Source organism: Stegodyphus dumicola, chromosome 11, assembly GCF_044657685.1.
Source record: "Stegodyphus dumicola isolate Sdum_Otavi_A_Nest chromosome 11, ASM4465768v1".
NCBI classification, from domain to species: Eukaryota; Metazoa; Arthropoda; class Arachnida; order Araneae; family Eresidae; genus Stegodyphus; species Stegodyphus dumicola.
Genome location: NC_140778.1, coordinates 124,938,914 through 124,952,801, shown reverse-complemented (window position 1 = coordinate 124,952,801; position 13,888 = coordinate 124,938,914). Strand labels below are relative to the sequence as shown.

General features: G+C 31.7%; 1 protein-coding gene across 2 annotated transcripts in view; it reads right to left on the bottom strand.

Moving 5' to 3' along the window:
• The window catches only part of LOC118183673 (carbonic anhydrase-related protein 10-like), a 1,099,923-nt gene that overhangs the window by 267,905 nt on the left and 818,130 nt on the right, over positions 1-13,888 (bottom strand). For both annotated transcript variants that reach the window (XM_085827194.1, XM_085827193.1), the window contains exon 4: positions 2,343-2,537. In XM_085827194.1, coding sequence (XP_085683320.1) covers positions 2,343-2,537 — 195 coding nt within the window. The remainder of the gene's footprint in view (positions 1-2,342; positions 2,538-13,888) is intronic.

Below are 13,888 nucleotides of genomic sequence, written 5' to 3'. Positions count from 1 at the left end.
AATTATAATTTTAAGACATACCATAAGTAGCCAGAAAATAAATCTTTGCCTTCATAAAATCTAAGACTAAAGCTATAGTTTCGTAATTTGGCTAAAACATGCCATTTGAGCAACTTATCTGATAATAAGCATCTTAAAAATTCTAATGATTCTACACTTAGCTAAAGTCAAAGGTGAGCAAATAGTTTTTTACTATAAGGAAAGAGTTTATAAAAAGAATAAAATAAAAGTTTCACAAATCATTTGCTCGCTTTACCATTAGAATGCATCACAGTTTTGTATTCCAATAGTTCCTTTATGTCATTGTCCTGGTTTGTCGGTAGTAATTATCTTTAAATGTTTTTAACATGCATTAAAATCTGTTTCGCATATTCGATTGTTTCAGCATAACACTCCTATTTAGTAGTATCCGCTTACGATTTGATTTGAAATATGTTGCCCAACTGCATCTCTGTCTACGCAAGCATCTTAATAGCTGTCATATTTCAGCTTTTAAGCATTTTGTTTTGAATATATTTATAGTTGTTTATTATACTAATTTGCTTTCTTGTTATTTGTACACGATCAAAACTCCATATAAAGCATATCCATCCAGTAATCCATATTTTTCACATTTTAAACTTAGCAAAACAGTGAATTAGGTTATTTCTGCACCTTCAGTGCCTTTTTGCTGAGTGAAACCCAAACGAAACTTATAGTTTTGTGCACTGAAAAATCTGCCTTCCTGATTGTTGGCCGAGCGTTTTTTTTTTTTTTTCGTAGAAAGTTATACTCAGTTTGATTTTAGTTAAACACTATTTTAACTTTCTAAACTGCCGAAAAATTTCTGTGCTTTTTTAAAATTTTTTTACTGTATATATTATGAAACATGTACATGTATTACGGCCCACTGTATATGTTACGGTGAAACACCGAAATCTGGAGAATGTCGACTTTCACCGGTCAATTCAACATTCACATAGTCTCTTGGTGTATGTCCGAAATATTTTCCAAATACTCTTATTTCTGACTTACACCGGTCAATGTCGACATTCACCATGTACTAATGGTGAATGTTAAACATATAACAATATTATATTTTCTTCTCCGTAATTCAGTCGCGAATAAACGCACTTGAGACTTGAAATAAGAACTTAAGAACATGAGAACCTAAAACACACAATACATTCAAAATAAGAAAGGAAAATAATAGAAGTTAAAAACTTAATTATACAGTACGTTCTAAATGAGAAAATAAAATAACAGTAATAAAAAACTTACTTAATTATGTGATTCAAATCTTATTTATTGCAACAACTTAAACTATTATGGCACTTTATAGACTCTCTTTTCGACTTTCACCAGAGCTTATCTGTGATTGTCGACATACACCGGTGAGGGTCCGAATATACAAGAATGTAGTGAAATGTTTGGTCTTTCACCGACGTATTTGGTAAATGTTGATATTCTCCGGTGAAAGTCGACATTCTCCAGTTTCGATCTTTCACGGTAACATATATATTATGAAACATGTATGTATTATGGCCAATAAAAATTATTATGAACTATGTATGTATTTTGTAACAGGCTCAATATATTATGAACTATGTAAGCAACTATGAACTATGTAAGCATATATATGTATAAACTATGTAAGCACGTATTATGAAAGATCTCTGTATTATGAACTACTTGTATATAAGCATGTACTATGAACTATGTAACTATGTAAGCATATATTATGAACTATGTAACTATAAGCATATATTATAAACTAGTATGTAAGCATGCATACAGGATCAATGTATGCACTTATAGGGCGCATGAGGCGTTGCCCCGGATAGTTGCGGAACCTGGACTAGACCCGAATAGTCTAAGTAAACCGCACGGGTGTCCAGATTCTGCTCTCAACTGTCAACTGTCAACTGTACTCATCTTTACCTGTCAACATTCAAGTGTTAAGTAATTACAATAATGTAAAACATCTAAATGATTTATTTTTCACCTCAGCTTTAAATGTAGTTAAAACATAACTTCTTGGTAGAACTGTTACCTTATTGTTGGAGCAACTGAAGCAATCTTGTGAAGTAGGCGAACCAAGAGAAGTGTAGGACATATTTTAACATAACAAATAAACTTCGCACATACATTTTCACCTCCTGATACTTATGTTTTTCATCTTTACCTGGACTAGAATATTATCATCAAAATATATGGTCCGATAATTTTGAATATTACAACTATTATCAAAACGTAAAATTTCTTAGACATCTATGTCGAACTTATTCAAAGTGCAACAGTGGTAACAGAACTCAAATAGCTCATATATCAAATATTAGATCCTTATAAAAATCTATCTTTACCTCTGCTGGAAAAGCGTGGCTTCCAACTTTGTGCTCGGATCCTTGACTGTCAGTGCGTCCAAAATGTAAATGAATCTCTTGAACCCTATAACTGTAGGACAGAGGGCCTCCACTGATATTCACGACCGGAGCCTGTGGGCTGGTATCTACACGAAATACGACTCCATGTCCAGTGTTTTGGATGACACCATTTACCTGCAAAAAAGTAATAAATTGGTATATTACCTTTCAGATTACGTTCTTAAAGTTTCGTTCGTAGTCTTTTAATTGGTCATACGATATGATACAGAAATAATCTGTATATATAAAAGTCCTTATCTTATGTCATTTATAAATGATACCGAGAAAATTGTTTTAAATGATTGATGTAAAACAATAAATTATTTGTCTTAATCCGATAACAGTTATTGCAAGTTAATTCTAAGGTTTAACGAGTTATCGAGTACATCAATAAACTACTGAAAATAAAAACATTCAAACAACATCAACAAAATGTAAATATCAAGAAGCTGCTTCATGCTATATTTTAAAACATAAGGTAAAAATGAAAGATAAAAAACTTAAATTTTGTAAAGTATTCATTTATTTCATCCAACCAGTTGTTTTATGTTAAATAGCTTTACGGTCGTTTTCCTTTTCCGTTTTTCTGCCAGAATGCTCATTTTAGTTTTCGCGTATTCAAATTAAGCTGACAGAGATAACATTTAAAGGAAGGTTTTAGATTGTTAAGACAGAGCATGTTCCGCCTGCTGAAGGCCACGCTGCTAGCTTCAATTCTTTTATAGCAGTGTGTTTTCAGCATTGCTTTTTTCTTACCGTAGCGTTTGGACTAATTTACGATTTAGCTTAGTCTCAAACCTGAAATATTTAGCTTTTGAGTTGCGCCATAAATGCTGGCTCGTTTATAAGCACAAGAAAGTCCATGTGTTAAATTATTTTAAGTTCTGATTAAAAGGGTCTTTTACATCCTTCTTAAATTCGGTTTCAACTTAGATATGGCGATAAGTCACGTCTATTCAATGATTGGCCACAAGTTACATTTAGTTACATACAGCACAATCCCTACAATTTTATAAGACATTAACATGGATGTTACAAACATTTAAATAAAATCGTCACTCGATAGTGATAATGCCAACCATGCCGATAGTATGCCGATCATGCTAACATCCAGGGGTCCTAATCCCATGTTAGCAGAATTAAAAGAGTAATTTTCTAAACTACTGTTACCCTGGGCAACCAGGGTCTACACTCCCGGTGCTCAGAGACCACAGTGGTGGGAACGATAGAAACCCGGAGATGTGACTGGTTGTCAAGTTGCTCCCACCAGTACTACGGTGGCTAGGACCCATCTTCTGTAGGCCAACCAGACCAAAAGAAATACAGAGTTATTGGTGTCCGCCAAAAACATTGCGGACGAAAACGTTGCGAAGAAAACAATGCAAGGCGTAAACGTCGTGATACAAAACATCGTGGAAGAAAATAAAGCAAAGAGAAAACATCGTGGTTGAAAATATAGCGGTTCAAAAACTTCGCAGTTTAAAAACATCATCGTCGAAAATATCGTGAAAAAACAAAGTACCTACAAATCATCGCATGACGATAACATCGCGCACATGCCTTTTCAGATTTTTGAAAATTGTAAATGCATGTTCGCATAATGATTTGGGAGTGCAAAAAAGAAAGAGAAATTCTTTTATTTCCATATTTCATATTTGTGAATGAACTACTAAATCTTTGCTGAAAAAAAGAAAACTTAAGCATTTAAAAATTGAAAATGAGTAAAAAATTAAGCATGGTACTAAGTATGTATGTCATTGTGAAACACCGAAATCTGGAGAATGTCGACTTTCACCGGTGAATGTCAACATTTACATAGTCGCTTGGTGTATGTCCGAAATATTTTCCAAATACTCTTGTTTCTGACTTACACCGGTAAATGTCGACGTTCGACATGTACTAATGGTGAATGTTGAACATATAAAGAATATTATATTTTCTTCTCCGTAATTCAGTTGCGAAAAGACGCACTTGAGACGTAATAAAAGAACTTAAGAACATAAGAACTTAAAACACACAGTACATTCAAAATGAGAAAGGAAAAACTTGCTAAATTATATGATTCAAATCTTATTTATTGCAGCAACTTAAAACTATTATGACACTTTGAATTCCACAAGAAGCCCTTGCTTTTACAACTGCATTTATTTGTGGAACACTTCCTTTTGCAATGACAAAGCGTGTACATATACTCCTCTCTTTTCGACCTACACCAGAGCATATCTGTGATTGTTGACATACACCGGTGAGGGTCCGAATGTACAAGAATGTATTGCAATATTCGATCTTTCACCGACGTATTTGGTGAATGTTGACCTCCGGTGAAAGTCGACATTCTCATATTTCGGTCTTTCACGGTAACATGTACATACCAGAGGGTGACCGTTATGGAGGGAAACTTAAAAGTCGCGCCTGCAATAACTCAAATAAAATGTTTCTGACGAGTAGATATCTGAGATAACCAAAGACAAGTGTCAGCATGTGTTCAAAAAATCTACATGTTTGGCTACAAGTGTGCAAAGCTATGAAACAAACTTACATGCAATTATATGAAGGTGGATATCTGAATGATGCTGTTTTTAAAATGTGTAATTGCCACCACAAGCGTTTTATTTGATTTACAAAAAGTGTAAATATTTACAACTAACCCCCTCTATTTGTTAGCAATAAATTCAGACCGGAAAATTACATCAGGAGATCCTTCTACAAAATAGTCTAAAAATTGGTGCCATTAATATATTAATATTATGGTTGTAAATGATAATCCAGCTCTTGTTAAAATTGTAGACTCTTTCCTTCTGAAGTACTTGCTATGAAAAGGTTTTATTATATCATTAGTCATAAAAATTGAATCCCTTATGAAATAGATGTAACTTTCTTGATACAATTTAATGAAACAGCAAGTACATTTCGTTTTTCATTTCCTTTTTCATCTCAATCGCTGGCTAACTGTTTATGGATGATTGCTAAAGTCTTTTGTAATAATTCATACCAGCTTTCTTATCATAACTTGAGTGATATTTTGAAATGACAGCAATAAAAGAAACTTATCAGTTACCGCTTAGCTGTTGCAGAAGACATGGAAAGTAAACGTACATTACAAATCTAAAAGTAGCCAATAAAATGTGTTTATATCTCCTTCAAAATTTTAGCTCATGTCATAATAACGCCAGAAGCAATAGCCACATCTTTATTAAACCTGACAATTTCATGCAGGAATTTAAAACATACATCTAAGCGGTATGAACTTGATAAAACAAATATTGCCCGAAGAGCTCCATAAAATAAAAATTCTATCCACTTTTAAATGGATGTTGGAAGGCCAAAGAAAAAAAAACCGAAGAACATCTGCTCGTTTTCTGGATCATTCTCTTCGCTATTTCGACGTCTACAGCGCCTCTCATTGGCTATAAAATGTTGTTTTGGATTCTCTGGGAAATTTTATATGAAGGATGGTCCTTTTGTACTTTTATGCTTCGTTTTAGTGCTAGTTCGACATGAAATGACCGTACGCATAAAAGCGAATGGTTAGGCTTAAGGTAATAGTACACTAAATAACCGCTAGATGGCGGCAGTAATATTTTTTTTTCTGAAGCTAAGAGGTTAAAATTTGCTTTTAGTTCGAGTTTACAATATTCTTTTTTTCTTTATATTTTCAACAACTAAAAAACATTACAAAAAACTGTAATTTTTTGAAACTTTTGATCAATGTTTGTCATTTTCCGTGCGCTTGTTTAACTTCATATGCATTTAAAAAATTCTTTTGTTTCAGACGAAATATATTTGTGTTTTGTTTTTAAATATAGAATGCTTTTGTTAAAGATGTATTTTGGCTTCGTTATAATGTATTTATAAGCTATTTTTGTTTCTCATATTCTTCTGCTTCACGCATTTCACTTGTCATGTTTTCCTATTTAATATATTTCTAATTTAATCTCTTTATTTAACAAATTCTACGTACACCGTTGTTAAACTTTTAAAAGCTGTGGGTGTTTTTATCAACACAAAAAAAGGAACATCATTTTTTTCGCGATTTTTTTCTTTTAAAAACTAATTTAAATTCCATTTAAAATTTGAAATGCTATTTTTCATGCATGTTGAAGCTAAAAGAATATGTGATGGTTACAAAAAATTGATTTTGAACGATTCAGCTATAAATCCATTGATTCGTCCGTGGTTAAAATACATATCGTTGTTACAGTAACTAATGCAGAAAATTTTATATTTGATAACATAGTTTATTTTTCAGAAACATTTCAGAAACTATTAAAGATCACAAGGACACATAACAAGACTGAACATTTTCTGATAAGTTTATAGCTGAAGAAATTCTTCATGCATGTAAGAAAAATTAATTCGAGCTAATATATATATTTAGATATATCTATTTAGATATATACTAATATATCTGCTCTTAAACTTACTCCTCCTAATCCTTTTTTTTTACTTCCTTGTACGAAGTAAAAAGGAAGTATTGTAATCGCGAAAAGTTTCAGGCAGCATATTTCAACGAAAATATCCATTTTGACCGCTATCGAATGCAATTTAACGATGGTTTTGCGTGATATCTGTACGTAAGGACAGAATAAAATACTCTTTTCCTTCAAAAAAATTATAAAACTGCTTTAAAATTAATTCTGAAGAGAATTTTTCGTGGCGTCTGTACGAACATATGTACGTACGTACGTTCGTGCGTACGTACATATATATATATAAACATATACGTACATATATATATATTTACAACCATAATATTAATATATTAATGGCACCAGTTTTTAGACCATTTTGTAGAAGGATCTCCTGATGTAATTTTCCAGTCTGAATTTATTGCTAACAAATAGAGGGGGTTAGTTGTAAATATTTACACTTTTTGGAAATCAAATAAAACGCTTGTACGTATATAGGACTGCTATAATATGTAGATGTGCACCTCGTATTTTGGTTGCAATCGGCCGCACCAAACGTATATAAATATATTTATATATATATCCACTCTGTTACCCGGCTCAGTGATCTCAGTTTCTTTATTCTTATATGTTTGTAAATTGTACATTTTTTGCTTTAAAAATGATTGAATTATGTTGTTCTTATCTTCCGGTTAAGGTTTTTATGCCTTTAGTAAATCTCTATGCAATATTTTTAGAATTATCAACAATTTTAAAGTTGTTTAAGTGCCGCTGAGCCTAATAATTCTCTTGATGGCGGCCATTGATATTTACATTTGAAACAGGAGACTAGTGGATTTGTTGCCAATCTAGAGAAACTTAGCTTCGCAACAACAAAGATAACGCATTCATTTATTATTGCCAATTAAATCATGCTTAATTCTTTCTGGAATTTTTCGAGGAAATAAGTGTTTCAAATTTACTTCGTAATTTTTAATATAGATATTTTGAGTCTTTATGTATTTTTGCCTTCTGGCGAAGTGAGAACTGAATTAATTAAATGAGAAATACTCAATCGTCTGTGAAAAACTGTTTCTTTTTTGTTTTGCTTGCTTAATTTCTTTTATACATCATTTTAGCTTTATTATAGTATTTGAATAAAACATGTGGCAACGATTAGATAATTCTATTCTTCAAATGATATAAATTTTGTGCATTATGAGTTATAATATGAACGAAATATATAAGTTAACTGTTATATAGTTATTGGATTATATAACAGTTAACTTAGTTTCCGTTATATAATTATTATATAAGTTAACTGTTTAATTATTAATACTGTTAAGTGAATCTAGCGCTAGAGTGTCGCTATGGTAAACAAATACTAGAGTGAATTTTAAAGAATGCATTTATTCTATTGTGGTTTATGCGCTGTCGGCGAAGTAGGTTTAATTCAATCCAATAAGTTTAAATGAAATGCAAGAAAAAATGCTTATAATTTAATATTCCGTACAAGGAAGTCATGTGGTGTACACATCAGATTTTTTTTTTTTTTAGCTTTATTATGAAGCATCACTTTCTTCGCATTTACGTCACATACAGTTGAACAGCAAAATTACATACACTTTAAAAACATCATAGCAGTATATGTTTAGAAATGCGGCTGCAGCGTTAAGGGTTCTTATATAATTTTTTGTTTTTTCAGTTTTTTCTCAACTCGTCATATCAATGTTCAATTTCTGTATTAAGATGGTTTTAGGAAATGATTTTTTGTCTTTTTATTAATAACGTTTTGTGTGTTTATCTCATTTATTAAATATCACGTTCTTGTCGATTACACCACATAAAATTCGATATATCAATAAAAATTGCATAAAAATAGCATATCTTAAGAATTCCCGACAGACAGTCTCGCGCGCTGGACGTAAAAGCGATTTCTTCTGCACAGTGCATCTACAGCTCGCTTTGAAATTGTTTAGCTTGTTATCAAAACTTCGTTAAATATTTACAAAATATGAAATAGGTAATAAAACATATTCCAAATTTGGGCTTCCAGATGTCGATGTTCGAGTGGAGGATTTTATTATTCAAAATTTGATATCTCTACGTGCCGTAGTTTTTTTACAGTGAGAGAAATAAATATACATTCATGCAGATACTTCGTTATTTATTTTCTTCAAATACAATACAGGGCTCTAATATTTGAGGACAACAATTTGAAAAGTGAAATGCCGTTTTACAGTGGAGGACGCAAAATGCCAAAACGAAATTAATAGCCTTCTGGAGAAATTGCCCCGTTGGGCTAAAAACTCTAAAAGCTTAAGATTTTATATAACACCAAAGGGGCGTTTTTAAACATTTTGTGAGTTACCTTTATTTATTAAATATCATGTTCCTCGCACGTAAACCATATCAGTTAAGTTCAACAGCAATATCACAACCATTTAAAAACAGCATATCTTTAGAATTTCCGATAGACAGTCTTCTGCGCTGGAGGAAAAAATGGTTTTTGTGTACTCATTGCTCATTTAAAAATCTTTGAGTTTGTTAAACAAAATTTTGTTAAAGTTTTACAGAATGTGAAATAAATTGTAAAACAAATTCGAAGTTCCAAATTCCCCCTTGCATGTGCCCATGTTTGGGTGGAGAATTACGTTATTCAAAATTTGGTGGCTCTAGGTACCATCGTTCTTACAGAATGCGAGAAACATACCTATATTCATTCACATTCACCTTTATTTAATTTCTTGTGAAATAATACAGAGCGTTAATATTTGCTGGCAACAATTTGAAAATTTATTCAGCGTTTTAGTGATTCAACACAAAATCCCGTTTCGAGATTAATAGCCCTTTTTAGCTAACGCCCCTTTAGGTTAATAAGAATATTATTTTTATCTGATAAACTAATTAAATTTATTGTACTTATTATTTATATAAGAATATAATATAGTTATTTCTTCCTATTATATACCTTTGTGTATTTTTAAACAATTAATTCAAAAACTGACTTTGATTTTAAAGGGGTAAGACATAACTAATTATTTTGAGTTTGAATGCTATCGGAATTTGCTCCGTATTTTTCAACATCCGCTAGCAAATTGTTTGTGAGTTTTATAGCTAAGCATGTTAACACCAGTGAATTTAATCGCAAAACATCTTATTATTCAAATATTTAAATATATTTTAAATTTACACATGTGTTATTAATACCAGTGTTTAGTGACGTAATTAAAAAATAATTTAACTAATTTTCTTTGATCTAATCCTCGAAACAGCCTGTTTTTATTTTCAGTTCTTTTTCAATAAAAAGAATGTGTGCTTAATACTCAAATGTAGTTATCTAAAATATAAACGAAAGACGATACTTGGCGCGTTGCCATCGTTATCTCATTATTTTGTTTTCCCGGCATTTTATTGATTCGCTTCCGTAACATAAAATACAAATGTAATTTTATCGAAGTCGCTTTTTTGTTTTCGTTTTGAAATTTTCAGTGAAGGAGTTGTTTTTGACGGAATATGATATAAACGTGAATTAAATTTCTGCAATATCTGCATGTTTATGAAGAAGGATGTTTCTGCTATGCTTATGAGTATAGAAAAGAAGAAAATTGTTACAAAATGCTTTTGTAAATATTTGTGTTTTTGATAGCATTTTAAGTTTTATTTATTTGTTTATTTATTTTTGTAATGTTATGTATTCACTTGTATTTATATCTTAATTTCATGCATTTTATTTAATTAATCAAGCATTCCTTTTGTATAATTGAGTTTATGATCATGTATTATGCTTTGAAGTGTATGTTTGATGGATCATGCTTATGTTTTATGAAACTGGAAAACATCTTAGCTCGACCATATAAGCAGAAAATCTCTCAAGCAGCTTCGACAATATTTTTTATTGCCAACATTAAAAAAAAAATTAAAAATAAAGTCTGAAAGCCATTTTTACATTACGCTCAAAGGGGCATTTTTTTAAAGTTTTGTGGGTTATCTTTATTTATTAAACATCATGCTCTTCGCACTTAAACCATAAAATTCAGTTCAATAGCAATATCGCAAAATAGTTTTAAATTGAGCACATCTTTAGAATTTCCCATATGTAGGCTCACGCGCTGGAGATAAAATGTTTTTTCTGTACAACGTTGCCATTGCTCGCTTTGAAATCCTTCAGTTTGTTAATCAAAAATTCGTTAAAGATTTACAAAATATGAAATCGATCATAAAATAAATTCCAAATTTCAAATCTGATCTTCCACATGCCCATATTCATAGGAGGATTACGTCATTCAAAATTCGATGGCTCTATGTACAGTTGTTTTATCACAACGCGAGAAATATGCATACATTTATGCAAATTTTTCATTATTTAATTTCTTCAAATATAGTGCAGGACTCTAACATTTGGTGGCAACAGTTTGAAAAGTGGAACGGACATTTATAGTGATTCAACGCAAAATCGTAAAACGAAAGAAATAGTCCTTCAGTGACAAAATCCCTTTAGGCATAAAGAGACAACAATCATCATCGAAGAAGGTGTTCGAAATTACAACCGGGACTGTGATGCAGGAACCGTTCGTCATGCATCTCTTCATAGCATATCTTTAGTATTTCCGATACACAGTCTCGCGCGCTGGAAATAAAAATAGTTTTTTTCGTACATTGTTGTCAATGCTTGCTTTGAAATCGTTGAGTTCGTTAATAAAAATTCTTGAATGTTTGACAAAACATGCAATAGATAATAAAAAAACAAATTCCAAATTTGGGCTTCCAGTTTCCCATATTGGAATGGAGGACTACGTTATTCAAATTTCGATGTCTCTAGGTATTGTTGTTTTTTCACAGTGCAAGAAACATACATACATTCATGCAGATTCTTCATTATTTAATTTTTTTTAAATATAATGCGAGGCTTTAATATTTAGTGGCAACAATTTGAAAAGTGAACCGAAGCAAAATACCAAAAAACAAATTAATAGTACTTGTAGGCAAATTGTCCCATTTGGGCTAAAAGAAAAAATAACTGAGTGGCGAAGTAATGCGAGTTATAAATGTAGTAATTTTGGTCGTTGAGAATTTCAGTTTATGATTTTTATCCCCTGAATGGAACACTACTGAAGATTTTTTCACTTCTCTCTGTGAATATACCAGATACATTGAATTATATTGAATTCAGTAAATCTTTAAGCTTAACCTCTAAACAAGGAATTTTACAAATACTGCCAGCAATGTAGATACGTTATTTTTCGTTTACAACTGAAAGCATAATTTCATTTTTAAAATTAGAGGACATTAGATAATGTTTGAAGCATTTAGGGAGGAGCGGGTGAAGGGATTGAATAGCAAGTATATTGAAGAGAATGAAGTATCTTAGTTTAACCCTCTGGGCGGCTAGGGGTTTTGCTAAGAAAGCACAAATTTCCAAAAAATACTATGAGAGCAAATTATTTTTTTGAATTTTAATGTAAAACTCTATTGGTATTTCATACCTGGATTTGTTTTCTTTTGATATATTGCCTTAATTTCGTTGACATATTTTAATATGCACGTATATATACGTTCTTACAGATATCACAATAAATATTCTAGGCCGTATATGTACGGGATTAGCTTAGGGGGTTGAGCTTAAGCCTAAAGTCTTGAAAAATGTTAACATTTTGTATCCTGTCAATGATTATACTATAACTGAAGCAGCATAAAAGATTTTGATTATGCAACAATAATATTACATTTATTAAAGGGATGGAATCCTCGTGCATCTGCAAAATATTTACTACTGGCAAAGAAAAGCCATCCCAGTTTATCTTTAAGAGGACATTGGCCAGCTGTTGTCGTAATTAACACCAATTACTAGACGAATTATTTTCTTAAGGATAGTATTTTAACAAATGAAAGAATATGGGAGTTGCTGCTCGAAGAATATTTCAAAGTATCAGTATGCTCTTTGAAATGAAGTGAAAACAAGTGTACACCATACGAAGGCTTACTGAGACCGTTCAGATCATTTAAAAGCATTAGAATAGATGGGACACATAACAGATGGAAACTAATTTACTAATCTGCCGGAACAGATCTTCAGATCCTTTGATAAAATATTCATTTAATGCATCATTTAATGCAAAACCCAATTTCTCAAGGTCGTCTATGAAAACAGATCCTCAAAGCACTGAGACAATGTTCATTTAATGGATCATTACTATTAAAAAAAGAAACAGCTTACTAAAGGTTATCTGGCACCAAGACAATCTTCATTTAATGCAACATTATTATGAGAACAAGAACTAATTTATCAAGGATTTCTACCAATATAGTTCTTCAAAGCATTGGAACAGTTTTCCTTTAATACTCGTATATCACTATTTTATGTAAAGGGCAATTTTTTTTTTCATTTACAGACGCATACAACTTTCGAGAGCATTTCGGCTTATGCCACATTATGCTAAATATATTTAAAAACAGCATATCTTTAGAATTTACAGCCTCGCGTGATGGAGATAAAAATGCTTTATTTCCTACAGTGTTGCCACTGTTCGCTTTGAAATTGGGGAGATTTTTTTTAATCAAAAATTCGTTAAAGTTTTATAAAATATGAAATAGACAACAAAGTAACAAAATTGCAAATTCGAGCTTTCAGGTGCTCATGTTCGGGTGGAGGACTATGTTGTTCAAAATTTGATGACTTTGATGATTCACAAAGCGAGAAACATATATACCAAAATGACGTTTTCTGAAAAAGCCGTTCTGGGATAATAATAAATACGATTCTCTTTGAAAAAATTTCATCTATTCATATTAAAGATGTAGCCGACCAGACGATACAGTGTTTAGGGCAGCCGACTGTGATACTAAAGGACACGGGTCGAATCGGGAAGAAAGCATGGTTGTAACTGCCCATCCCTTCATAGGAGGGAAAGGTGGGCTATCTATTTACGTGCCCCCATAATAAAGTGGCCACCATTTCTGGCCTTAGTAGTGGCTAAGCCGAAGTCGGCTGAGGAACCGCCATTGGGGAAAAAAAAATATTAAAGATACGGACTTTGTACCTCTATAAAATTAAATACATAGAAACCTTTAGTATTTTTAGCAATGTTGAGCATCACA